At 44.5% G+C, this 13,409-nt stretch overlaps 1 protein-coding gene across 1 annotated transcript in view; it reads right to left on the reverse strand.

Annotated features, from left to right (window-relative positions):
* Positions 1-2,952: 2,952 nt before the first annotated feature.
* The window catches only part of LOC147734886 (C-type lectin galactose-binding isoform-like), a 67,125-nt gene continuing 56,668 nt past the window's right edge, over positions 2,953-13,409 (reverse strand). Inside the window, exons 6-7 of the mRNA XM_086953666.1 lie at positions 11,861-11,936; positions 2,953-3,208 (exon numbers count right to left, since the gene is read on the reverse strand). Of these exons, the coding sequence (XP_086809792.1) occupies positions 3,181-3,208; positions 11,861-11,936 (104 nt within the window). The 3' untranslated portion in view covers positions 2,953-3,180. The remainder of the gene's footprint in view (positions 3,209-11,860; positions 11,937-13,409) is intronic.

Here is a 13,409-nt window from a genome sequence, read left to right on the forward strand (position 1 = left end):
GACCGTTTTCCTGGTATCCGTGGGGATCCAGCAGAATATCTTACGGAGCATGTGGAGGGTGTTGAAGCAGGAGGAAGTGACGGTGTTAACTTGCCTGGCCATCATGAGAGAAGAGTCGAGGATGAAGCCCAGGATGCGTGCATGGTCCGTGGGCTTGGGTGGGGGGCCCAGAGCAAGGGGCCACTAGGAGTCGTCCCAGGCGGAGGTGGATGGGCCGAGGATGAGGACTTCTGTCTTGTCTGAGTTCAGTTTCAGGCGGCTGAGCTTCATCCAGTCTGTGATGTCTTTCATTCCGTCCTGGAAGCTGGCTGTGGTGATGGGTCGAGGGAGCGGTTTGTCTCAAGGAAGGCTGTCAGCTGTTTGTTGACGGTTTTCTCGATGACTTTTGCGGGAAAGGGGAGGAGCGAGATGGGCGGAAGTTCTTGAGGTCTGAGGCCTCTGCGGTGGGTTTCTTCAGGAGGGTGCTGATCTCTGCATGCTTCCAACTCTCCTGGAAGGTGGTGGATGCGAAGGAGTTGTTGATTATGTCCCGAAGTTTGGGTGCAAAGATGGAGTCAGCTTTGTTGAAGATGTGGTGTGGGTAGGGATCGGTTGGGGAGCCCGATTGGATGGTGTTCATCGTGTGGGTGGTGTCTTCTGTGCTGACCGGGGTCCAGGCACACTGGGTGGTGGTGGAGGGCGACGGTTCGGTGGCAGGGTCCGAGTTCTGAGCGCCGAAGCTGTCGTGTATGTCGGTGATCTTGCGGTGAAAGAAGGCGGCGAGAGAGTTGCAGAGGTCTTGAGAGGGTGTGATGTCGTTGTTGCTGGCGTTGGGGTTGGAGAGCTCTTTCACGATGTTGAAGAGTTCCTTGCTGTTATGGGTGTTGTTGTCCAGTCGTTCTTTGAATGATGACCTATTGGTGGTGCGAATCAGCTGGTGGTGTTTACGAATGGCGTTCTTGAGGGCTGTCCTGTTCTCCGTTGACTGGTTGTGGCGCCAGCCTTTCTCGAGGTCACGGCAGGATTTCTTGGAATCTTTGAGATCGTTGGTGAACCATGCGGCTTTCTTGCTGTTGGGGTTGCTGGGAGGGTTTTTCAGTGGAGCAAGGGCATCGGCGTAGTCGGTGATCCATTGTGTGAAGTTGCGGGCTTCTTCGCTGAGGTCCGTGGTGTTGGTGGGAGGGTTTTTGCCTCAGGTAGGTGGTGAGTCGGACGGTGGTGATCTTGCTCCAGCATCTTCAAGGGGGTTAGGCGCGGGCGGTGGTGGTCGGTTGTTTTCCTGAAGTTGAAGTGTACGCACGCTGTGGTCTGTCCAGTGGATCTCGGTGGTGTGGCTGATGGAGATGTTGTTGCTGGAGGAGAAGACGGGGTCGAGCGCGTGGCCGGCGTAGTGGGTGGGGGTGTTGACCAGTTGCTTGAAACCGAGATTGGCGAGGTTGTCTAGTAGGGTGGTGGTGTTGTTGTCCTTGTTGTTCTCCAGGTGAAAGTTGAGGTCTCCTAGGAGGATGTAGTCGGGGGGAGGGGAGGGTGAGCGGGCTGATGAAGTCTGCGATGGCTTCGCTGAATTGTGTGCGCGGTCTCGGGGGTCTGTAGATGAGGGTCCCTCTGAGGGTGGTCATGGAGTCAGTGTGGATCTGGAAGTAAAGGTGCTCTGTGGCAGCGAGGCTGTCGTCGGTGTTGGTTGTGATGTGGATGGTGTTTCTATGAGCGATGGCGATGCCTCCTCCGGTCTGGTTGACGCGGTCCCTCCGGATGATCTTGTAGTCGTCCAGGATGGCTATGGTAATGTCGGGGCTGATGTGGCGTTCATCCAGATTTCCGTGAGGAAGGCGACGTCTAGTGCGGTTTTGTCCACGAGGTCCCAGAGTTCGATGGCGTGCCTGTGGACGGAGCGGGTGTTGAGCAGGATGCATTTGAGGTGGTTGTTGTTGGCGGCTGTTTTGGCTGGCGCGGTGCAGGAGCGGGTGGCGGTGAAGTTGCAGATGAAGGCTCCGTGGGTGCGTTTCGGGGTAGCTTGGTAGCAGGCTGGCTGTCGGCCGGTGTTGAGTGCATGGAGGGCGGCGGCGTCGTAGCTCAGATGGGTTGGCTGGCTCCGGCGAGGACCAGGGGTTCTGGCGCTGGGCGCGGTCCAGGCGTGGCTGGGTGCAGATGGGCTTGCCTTTGGCACGCAATCGGCGCGCCTGCTGCGCGTGGCCGCTGCGCGTACGCACGGCCCCCACCATTTATGGCCAAGTGGGAGGGAGGAGCAGCTGGGAGCGGGGGCGAATGGGGAGCGGCAGATAAGGAGGAGGGGGCGGGCCGCAGGGGAGCAGCGGCAGGGAGCGGAGGTGGTGGAAAAAGAGAAGGAAAGAGCGAGGAGAGCGAGGGCGAGCCTGGGGGGCAGGAGCCCAGGGGGAGGCAGCATGGGGAGAGGCCAAGCAGGCCAAGGAGGAGGCAGCAGGACGAGGGGCCAAGCAGGCCCAGGAGGAGGCAGCAGGAAGAGAGGCAGATGCGGCAGCAGCGGAAGATCAGGGCACACGGGGGCCATGCGGTGAGTAAAGTGACCGGGAAGGCGGAATGTTCTAATAGCCTTACAGCTATCTGTAGCGGACTATACCGGACATTAAAGTCCTGTTCCCTTGTTAAAGCCCTCGATTAGGGTCTTTAATGCTGGAGTAGGCCTTTAAAGCACTGGTGTAGCCTGCTACAGTGAGCAATATGGCTATAGCCAGACCAGTAAAGAGTCAATGACACAGACTGCATGAGTAATGTAGTGGAGGGTACAAGGGAATGAGTAAGTAGAGTTGATTATTAGGGTAGGTGGAACAAGCAGGGAATGTGGTAGAGATATTATAACTAGTGGAAGTGAGGTGTCTAATGGTAGATAAAGAAGGCAGCAAGCATGATTTTTAATATTTTTTTATTCTATTAAAATTCCAGAGAGAATATATATATTGACTATGATTACTCTGACTAAAGAAGCACACATCATTTAGAAGCCTTTGATTTATTCATGGTTAAAGACAGATTAATAGACTAGAGAAACAACATTTGCTTAACAAGGTTTTCTTTGTGCTAAAAGTGAATCGAAAAGGTAACATGAAATTTCTGAACACAGCTGACATTTCATTTACAGTTGCATGCATATTACAATAACAGATGTATTTCGAAGAGAATCTTGAGTGACTGTTACTTCTTTTTTTGATGTGGCCCATGGACATATCAGTAGTACCCTCCATTTCCGCATAGGCTACAACAAAAAAGAACAGAGAAAGATGGTTGAATAATGTAGAAAGACAAACATGGGACCATATTTTTCAAGGTGTGGTAAAAATAAGACCTGTTACCCTCAACTAACATGGCTCAGTTTAAAATGTACCTCATTTAAATAACTAATATTATTAAGATTATTATATATTCTTACCTTTTTGCAAAATGTTTTAAATGCATCGTGTCCCAAAGGTCAATATGAACAATGGACTACGTTCAGTAAATTATCTGAACCCTGTGAGATCCTTATGTAAACATCTGCAGAAGCAACAATTTAGAAGCTAGGGAACAGCAACTAAAAGGAAATGTATTACTCAACCTTCAGTCTGTTGCTTCCAATAAAAAGCCAAAACCCTGCATTGTACAATATGGCTGATAGGGATGAAATAAGGAGATAACGTTTATGAGATGCTCCCTGTATGTTTTTGAAGTGAATACCATTTCTGGCAAACTGGCTTTAGTGAATAGAGAATCCTCATCCATTTGCATATTTAAACTGTGATTATGAACTAGTGAGAGTTATTATACTTTGAGAAATTGGCTTCATGATTGTGTAAAATTCTACCATGCTTATCTATGAAAAGTGAGCAAATTAGTCATCTCTTCAACTGTTGTCTCTGGACAGAATGGGGTCTCGCCCCTCCCTGCTTTGTCAGATATAAAAAAAGCTGCAAAGAAGTTGTGATACTCCACTTAAGTGATAGCGGCATCTTCTGAATTAATTTTCTTCTACGTTTAAATCTTGCTATTTGAACCATCCTCAAAGCATATTATAAAGTGGAACAAACCTCTAACCCAAACGAGCACAGAATTAGAGAGAAAAGATGAAATATGCAGACATGTGTTACATGCATTGTAATTAACCTTAGCGCAGGGTGGTCCATTTACTTGCAATGTTGAAATACTCACCATAGGCAGATGATTAGGGGCCAAACTAATGATAAGTCCTTATGGACTGTTAAATATATTGAGGCTACTCTCAAAGTTAGTTTAGCTTTTTTATTTTAATATTTCTATAATTCTGCAAGAAATTTCATAGGTGGCTCTGGAGGTGGAACCTTAAGAAATGAAATTATACAGGTGAGGCGTAATGAGGAGAAACATGGAGGTCTCTTGCTAAATCCATTTGTAGCTGCTGCCTGAGCTTACCTTGTCTCGCCGGACCAGTCCTTGGGGACTACAACTTTGCCCTTGCTGCCACGCACCTCCCGCAACCAAGCTAGTGCAGACGCGGGTGCCAGGGACTACAATTCCCAGCGTCCCACTGTCCGTGCCTGGCCTGTCAGAGGCCGGAAGAGGCTGGGCTGGGCCACCCCTCCAACATCGACATATGAACTTTACGTAAGCTTGTGTTACTGGACTTGGGTAGAAGGGGGTGCTTATGTCTGATCAAGGGATTGTGTTTGATTAGTAAATTGATCACTTTCAACATCAAGACGGGTGCAGCTAGTGTAGATCCTACCCCCCCCCCCCCCCCCAACCCCCCCCGGGGCTCCAACAATTAAACTCCATTGAGGCTCAATCTTTCTTAAAAGGATGGAAGCTAAGTTGCTAGCCCTGATTTATCCCCTTCTGTCCAGATTCTCTGCAATAGACCAGAGATTAACCAAAATAGAGCAGCATATAACTAAAGTTTCACCCCCTCACTCTGGGAGCAGCCAGCCCGAAGTTATAGGTGCCAGTCAGGCAGACACTACAACACGTCGCGGCTTAACCCCTCCCTTCCATAGCGAGCCCCCCGAAACCCCCTGCATTACTAATGCGACCGCATAACGGTCCATTGACATGAAAGGAAGGGCCAAAGGGCCCGGTGGGGAGACTACAGGGTCAGGGTGGATATATGTTGACAAATGTTTTTCTCCATCTTCCACCCTATACTATAGTACTGGCCAACATCCCGAGACTTCAAGCCCGAGAAGAGGAACATTGGTCCTCACTTAAGAATAAGGCCCCTCACTTCTTGAATTCCAGGATTGGGCTTGGGAACCATCTTTTCTTCGAGTTCAAGATGGTTAGAAGGGTCGCTTGGGTTGGTCAATCTGAAAAAGGCCTGGTCGGGGACTGTGCAGTCTTGAGCTTCGGGTCTCTGAGCATGGTCCGGTGTATCTTAGAACAGGCAGCCTCTTTTAAGGTATGTAAAGAGGCTATTAATGTCCTTCCGCTGGGTCACTTCTTCCAATTGAGCACAAACTTCAGAGGGGTAACACAGAGGATACCTGCGCATTCGCTAGGCCCCTATAATTGTGCAGTCCCGACCTCCAACAGATATGAGGCACTTAGTTCGCTGGATTAAAACGATTGACTGGGTCCCAAATTTGACTCCCCTACTCCTGTGGATATCGCCACCAGGGACACGGAAGACCATGTGTTTAAATTGAATACTTAGAGCCAAGGGGGCCCTCCTTCAGCAATAAACAATGTCTCAGAGGGTCTAAATACTCGGGAAGACAGATTTGGGTAAGATGATAGCTCTACTGAGACACACCCAAATTAAGTGAGCCTACTGGCGGGTGTAACTGATCCCTGTGTAGTGTCCTGTGACAATTGGTTACACCCATGCATTAAATCCAGCACTAGGTTTTAAAAATTTGCTGTGGTTTACTCGAATATTGCCGGGCTAAAGAATAAATTACTATCACTAGACTGGCTATCCTTTATTGAAACCAATGAAGTTCTGGTATTTCAAGAAACATGGTCAGTGGAACCCGAGTTTAGACAATGCTTCTTACATTTTTTTTAAAGCTGCTAGTGCTGGTCAAAGGGGGAGACCGATGGGGGGACTAACTATTTGGGTGAGACAGAATGATAGGTACAAGGTCCAGCAGCAGGACGCCATTAGTAACAATATTTTATTAATCAAAATTAAAATTCCTGATGTTGAGGACCTCTTACTTTTAATGTCTATGCCAGAGGGATTCCTGGAGGGAAAGCCTCTGGCATTGTTTCCCTTCTTGATTCCAATCTCGATCAGTATAAAAGAGGGGGAAACATCCTAGTTGCTGGGGATTTCAAGTGTTCTTTTGAACCACTAGACACGAACAATGTAGACCTTGGCCTTGAGGAGGACCTTCAATGGGATATTCCACAACTAACATTAACCTCCATTAAAAAATGGACAGAAGCTGCTTTTCAGCTAAAAGTATTATGTCTGGAGCATGAGTTACGGGCTGTGAATGGATGGGCAAATTCTGATAAGCAGGGCTCTCCTACTTACAGCAACAGGTTGCGAAGTAGTCATCTAGACTACATACTCAATAAGGAACATTGGTCCTTTCTCTCCTTCCCACTATGCAACTCTGGGCAATAGCTTGCTTAATCTCCACAACGTCATCAACAGCGCTAGGATGCCTGGCTTCACCTTGGGGGTGCCCAGGAGTGGGCACTTCACAGAGAACGGCCAGGAAAGGTTCCACAGCGTAATGTATACAGCGCCTTGAGAGCCCTTCAAGGGTGATTCGTGCGCTATATAAGCACTACATTTACTTTTTTTTTACATGGTTGTTGTGGAAAGGGTGGAATCTTTTCTTCATAATGAGTGGCTTGAGCTTGTTTAATTGCAGCCTTATATTTTCCAATGGCTATCCTATATTCCTGCTTCTTAGCTACAGAGAAATCTTTCCTCCATATCCTCTATAGACGTTTGCATTTTTGTTTTAGCGCCCGCAGCTCAGGAGAGGAGATTACTTTTTATTTAATATTCTTTATTTAATTATGTAAATTGTGCATTTAATGTTTTTTATGTCAATTTTATGGGCAGGTTGTGGGATTATAGGGGTAAAGGGTGATAAGTAATTTAATTTTAATTAACTAATAATTTGTTGTTAATTGTAATTTTATATTCATAAATTATTTGATAATTAATGATGTTAATTTTGAAATTAATTTTGTAGGTGTGGGTTGTGGGGCTTAGAGGGGTAAAGGGTAGGTGGAAGTAAATAAAGTTTAATTTTTTATTAATTAGAGGCCAATTCATAGGTGTAAGGCCTCCAGATGGTGGCCGAGGGAGCACTTATGTTGCACCCCTGTTGAGCCATGTACCCGGTGGCAAGCAACATGAGGTGCCTGCCAAAGAGTGCGGGGATGAAGTACACCTCAGTTCTTTCCAATGACAGCATGCATTCCGATCAGAATGCATGCCCCCATTGTAAAGAATAGGTGTGGTTGCATCCTAATTTCAGGTTTGGTACCTCCAACAGGAAGTTGGTCGGTTCAAGTTCCAGATCGATGTACGGATGGACGTAGGTCCGTCCGACATTGAAATCGGCCCCTAAGTTGTTAAATACTTTTCATTATTTAATTGGCAATTAATAAATGTAATAGTGTCATTTAAAAAAAAAGTTTTTAGCTGTGGGTTGTGGGTTTTGTAGGGTTATGGGGTGGAAGTAACTACATTTTAAGTAATCAATAATTATTTTTTTAAATTAATAATAAATATTGATTCGATAATTATGTTAATTAAAAGAATTATCTGTTAAATTGTATGAGTGTGTTGTGTGTGTTGTGGGGGTGTATTGTTTAATGTACATCAATTACTGAAAGCACATGAATTATAATTAATTCATAATTATTATTTAATTAATGATAATTAGTCTGTTGATACATATTTATATTAATAGTGTAAAAACGCTTTTTTAAAGTTACGTTTTAGGTGCAGAGTGAGTGATTGGGGGTTATAAGGTGGGAAGTAACTAAATGTATATAATAAATATTTGTGGAGTAACAAATAATTTCAAAATGAAAATAATTATTGGTATGAAAATTATTTATGTATTTTATTAATTATAATATTTGAAGGTATTTATGATATGTATTTAACATTGTAATATGTTTTTATTTTAAAAAATTGTATTAATAAATATATTTGTATTTTTAGCAACATATTTATATTTTTTTAATTTACTTTGTTTTTAAAATAATATTACTTGTTCAAGATATTTTGCTTGATAGTTGTTGGATTTTATACTTGTTTGCCTACTGTTGTACTGACTGGAATGGGAATAGTAAATGTTTCCCCTGACTGGCTGAAATGAGTATATTAATATTACCTATTCACAATCAAACACTTTCACTACTGTTGTAATTACTGGAGAGGGAGTGTTCAATAATAACCGGGCAGCAGCAAGAAATGTAAGCAGACAAATGACAGCTTTGACAAGCACATGCCAAAATGTTGCCTGGTTCCTATTCCGAATAGCATATAGGAAATCCCCCTATATTGAAGATGTCTTGGCATCAAGACATCTAAATTGTTTACATTTTCCGCCCTTTGCTGGCTGCTGCTTCACAGCCTCAAGTGCGCATGAGTCAACAAACGCACAGGCTGAGTGCACGCAAGTCCCCAGGAATTTTGTCAAGGACTGGGGCCGTGTCAGCTTTGAGCTCCTGAATAACTTGCCATATCAACTTGGCGAGGGTGAATGACACTGTGACATTAGTCAGCTCTTGTGGTAGCCCGGGAGAGTCATCTGCTTGGATATTTAAATCAGAAGACAACATAACTCAGTCGGCCACATCCAGGTCGACATATTTAGTATTGTCTGTACTATAGAGGGATTGAAAATGGGTAACCCAGTGCTTAGGTAAGGTTTTAGTTTCAGGTCTAATCATAGTGGTTTTCTGTCACGACTAAGCACATGCCAAAATGTTGCCTGGTTCTTATTCCGAATAGCATATAGGATATCCCCCTATATTGAAGATGTCTTGGCATCTTTAAGGGGCCCTTTATATCTACCCTTTCTGCCTGGATTTGGATTGAGGGCCACTTTTAATACTTTCGAACTGAAGGGTTTATGCTTCTCTACACTCTTTATTAAACCAATAATGCTTGTGGGATTATGTCTCAATGTTGTTTTGGTAAAGCAGGTGTTCCTCAGTATCTCAAGTCAATCATAATGGAATTTCAAAACATCAAGAATCTGGTCCCCTTTTGATCTAACCAGGTGGGGCCTCAGCACAAGAGCCAAAGTGTTATAGAAATACGAAAGTGGCAGAAGATGGGTTGATTTTGGTTGGGGTAGGACCCTGTTAGCCTAGGATGGCAACCTACCCACTTGTTGGGGACTCCAGAAATTCACTGCAACACAGCCCCCTTAAACATTTTTGTGTGGCCCCACCCGCCCATTCCCTCGAACAGTTAAGATAAAATTAACAGGTCAATCAGGGCGTACTGGAAAAAATTAAGCTTGTTATTCAGACAATGAGCAATCTTATTTCTCATTTCAGTGGTTGTCTCACCAGTCCTGAAAGGTAACACAGGAACATTAGCAAAAACGACCACATAGGGACATGAAGCAGGCGGGAGATGTAATGTAGAGGGCATGTCGCTAAAAGGTATTCCACCAGGCACCGACCCCCAATTGCTGTTCACTGCCAAAGTGTATCGTCCCTTCTCTTGCCATCCTTGGTGACCTAAAGTCGATCACTGGGACTAGGCCTTCTGATTGGGGAAGGGTGGTCACCCAGACCAGAGGTAGAAAGAGTGCTAATACTACTGGAAACTGCGTTAGTGGAATGGAGCGTAGCATTTTCAGACTTTCGCTGCTCTGAAGTGGCACCCACTCCTATCCCTTTGATGTAAAAATCTTTTGAGTCCACAAGGCGCCTCAAGTTTAGCCCAATAGAAGGCAGTTGGGAGATAACCAGTTCCAGTTTACCTTTCAAAATAGCCTAAAATGTAATCTTCAGTGAGGTACTTAAATCCCCCACATCATTCAAACCATGTTTGGATGGAATCCAAGCACTAAGTCATAGTCTGTCTGGCTTGGTTTCCCTGTAGCGTCAGCGGACCTCCTCCTATCTTTTATCGCTGGACTGGAGCTTGGAAATCCACCAGGCGCCCGTATTAGCAGGATTGTGTTTGAGGGGAGTTCGGAGGACAAGTAGGGCCTCACAGGGCTAGACTGGTCAGCTGACTCTGACAACTCGCTCCTAGTCAGTAGCTTAAGATTCTTTCTGCACAGTAGGGGACCATCCCCCGACAGAGAAAATATGAGCTCATACAGCTCTATCTTTTTTAGAGACTACAACTACCGCCCAGGCCAGAAAATCATTGATAGTAGAGACTTGGGTAAGCACCAGGGAAGGTAACAGTTTGGCTGGGGCAGCCTTTCTTATCCCCTTGAATCAAGCAATAACTTGTGGAGTAGCAAAATGTTCCCAAATGTTAGCTTAGTGAATCTAGAACAGCAAATTACCTGCCTTTCCCCGGAGCTCGGAAACAAACCAAGGGGTTGGCCTAGCCCGCCTCTTCAAGTCGATAACTGGCAGAAGATGAGCTTGCCATTGGTCTGGGTGAGGCCCACGCTGCAGGAAGTAATCTGGGCTTTTGAAGCAGTACTGACTCCTTTTCCTGCCACACACTAGTGCCTTCTGGTGCGCCGGAATCTGCGGCGGGTAGCCTCCTTAGTGCTGCATAGGCATTGCGTGCCCTGCGGTTAATCGTCAATGCTTATCAAGTGCTGCAGGTTACTCCCCCTCTCAAACACAAGCACCTTCTGGTGGGCTGGTATCTGGATCAGAGAGTCCCTTTAGTGCTGCATAGGTGCCCTCTAATTCAAAGACCTATATCTGACTCTTGGGAGCTCTTCTACAGCCTAAGGTACTGCAGTCGGCATTATTAAAACTCTAACTGCAGCCTTTCAAAAAAGAGAGGACATGTGAATGCCACATTTGGAGGAGGATCTTTGTGCACTTTCTGTTTATTTAGATTGCATGACTTTGGTGGGTGCAGAATATGAAAACAGTAATTATTAGGGCTAAGTGTGCAACATGAAAAAAATATTCCAAAGCCCATATGTCTAGCTTGTATTTTCAGTTACAAGCCAAACCTACTGACCTTGTCAAGTCTTGTCAGTGCTTGTTTTTAAGTAAGACATATTGCCATTGCCAATGGGTGTTTTTTTAAAAATTATTTTTAAGCACTAATCCTTATTGCATCACTTTATGTCTTGGATGTACTGCAAAGTGTATTTTTCCAAAAAGTTCATTGTTGTTGATATCTAATAAAAAAAATAAAATAGGACAAACAAAAAGGGTAAAACTGAGACCTATGGCAAGACAAAAACTTGGAGTTTGGTGGATGGAATACTCTGTCACAAATATGACAGATATCCTGTCTTCAGTAATAGAAGTGCATTATATCCTAAGGCACTGTAATACGGCTGATAGGACATCCACTGTGATTGTAATGGAGTATCTAAGCCACACAACTCTAAATCAGGCATTATCATTTGAAGATGAAGTATAAGAACATCTGCGGCAGGCTCACTCAAACTGTTGGTGGTGTAGAAATGGCTTCCTCCTACACCATCAGTTGATGGATCTGCACTATTTACATCACCACAAACTGATGTAACAAGCTTATCAGCGGTGCTCCTAATGATTACAGAATCTAAACCTCTCTGGCAAAGGGTATACTCTAACCTATTTAAACCTCACATGATATCAAATAATAATCCCTAAAGGAAACATTAATCACAATAGATGATTTGTGTAATTTGAACTGTGCCATAAAAACACGATAAATAAAGAGATTACTATTGAAATGTAAAATGTTTCAATGTAATGAAAATCCTAATCATTATAAGATTGTGCATTTTTTTCCAGAAAATTTTAGAAATTAGGAAAGCCTTACCGATTGCCCAGATAATATTTGCAGACAAAAGGATATACATAAGGAGTCAGAGGGTAATCATTCCAGGTCACATGTCCTATTGGAAAGGAAAAATATATGTTATTGAAATTGCAACCAAAAGCATTAAAAGGTCTGCATGGATACTTGCATTCGTTTGCAGAATTATTCTGAACATGCTATATATTTTTGTGTAAACAAATGTACTAATTTTTTTAATGGCTCACCAAAGACCCCTCCAACTTCTGCAACGCCGTGACCAATGTAGCCAGCTGGATAAGAGACACTGCCTTAAACTCCACTTCGTCAAGACAGAAGTACTGATATTCAGAAACAACACCTCCATCTGGGACTACAGCTGATGGCCAGCAGAACTCGGACCAACACACACCAACCAACCAGGCTCACAATCTAGGCATCATCCTTGATGGCAAATTGACCATGAAATGACGAGTCAACGCAGTCGCCTACTCATGCTTCCACATATTTCCCATGCTCTACAGAATCTTCAGATGGATCTCAGTCAACACACGAGAGAACATCACTCAAGCCCTTATCACCTTGAGTACTGCAATGCTCTCTATGCCGACATCTCCATCCAGCTCCTCACAAGACCCCAGACAATACAAAATGCCACAGACAGACTTAAACTGGACCTCTCCAAATGGATGCACATCACCCCCCACCTCAGAAGCCACCACTGGCTCCCCTTTCAGAAGAGATGCCAGTTCAAGATCCTCACAGGCACTTGCCTACAAGGTTTTAAATGATCCAGGACAGTCTTATATCAACTATCGACTGAACTTTTATATACCTGGAAGGCACCTGAAATCCCCCTCACTTGCCCGTGCATACACATCCCACATCGCCAGAGCTAAAGCAGAGACCTCTCCTTCTCCTACATTGCTGCCCAGACCTGGAACAACCTGCCCTCTGAACAGCAGAAAGAAACTCAAGACCTGGCTTTTTTACTGAGACATCAGACCTGCAGTGCCCAAATACACCAACAGTTCTGCGCTATACAAATGCTAATTGATTGATTGATGATTTCATGTAGTTAGTTGAGTGGACCGAAAAGCCAGCCTTTATTAGTGCCTTAAGACAAATGAAATGTGCGTGAGTGAAGAGCTATGCAGAGATCAGGGGCACTTTTGCCAAATTGTACTAAGAGAATTCGAGGAGAAGGTCATGCAGGGGGCGGAATCAAGACTGTTGCACTAGGCGCCACCAACACTAAAGCTCGCCCTAGGTGTGGCGATGAATTTAACCTAGTGTTAGTTGATGGAGCGAGCTGAAGAAACAACATTTTGTATACCCCTTGGGAAGACATTTCCTCATAACTGTAACCTTTAATAATTGTGTGGTTTGGTATACTAATCAACGTAGTATAGAATGCACACATAGATACACGTGGGAATATTAATCTGCTTGCATGGAAAACTATAACTGACTAATTTAGTAATGCTGTCATGGTGTTTACTATTGCAAATCTTTAATTTAATCAAAAGCGGCATAAATGTGTTTCTGTTTATGTATGTCGTGGCAAAAATAT

The sequence above is a fragment of the Lissotriton vulgaris genome, chromosome 1_2, assembly GCF_964263255.1.
Source record: "Lissotriton vulgaris chromosome 1_2, aLisVul1.2, whole genome shotgun sequence".
NCBI lineage: Eukaryota > Metazoa > Chordata > Amphibia > Caudata > Salamandridae > Lissotriton > Lissotriton vulgaris.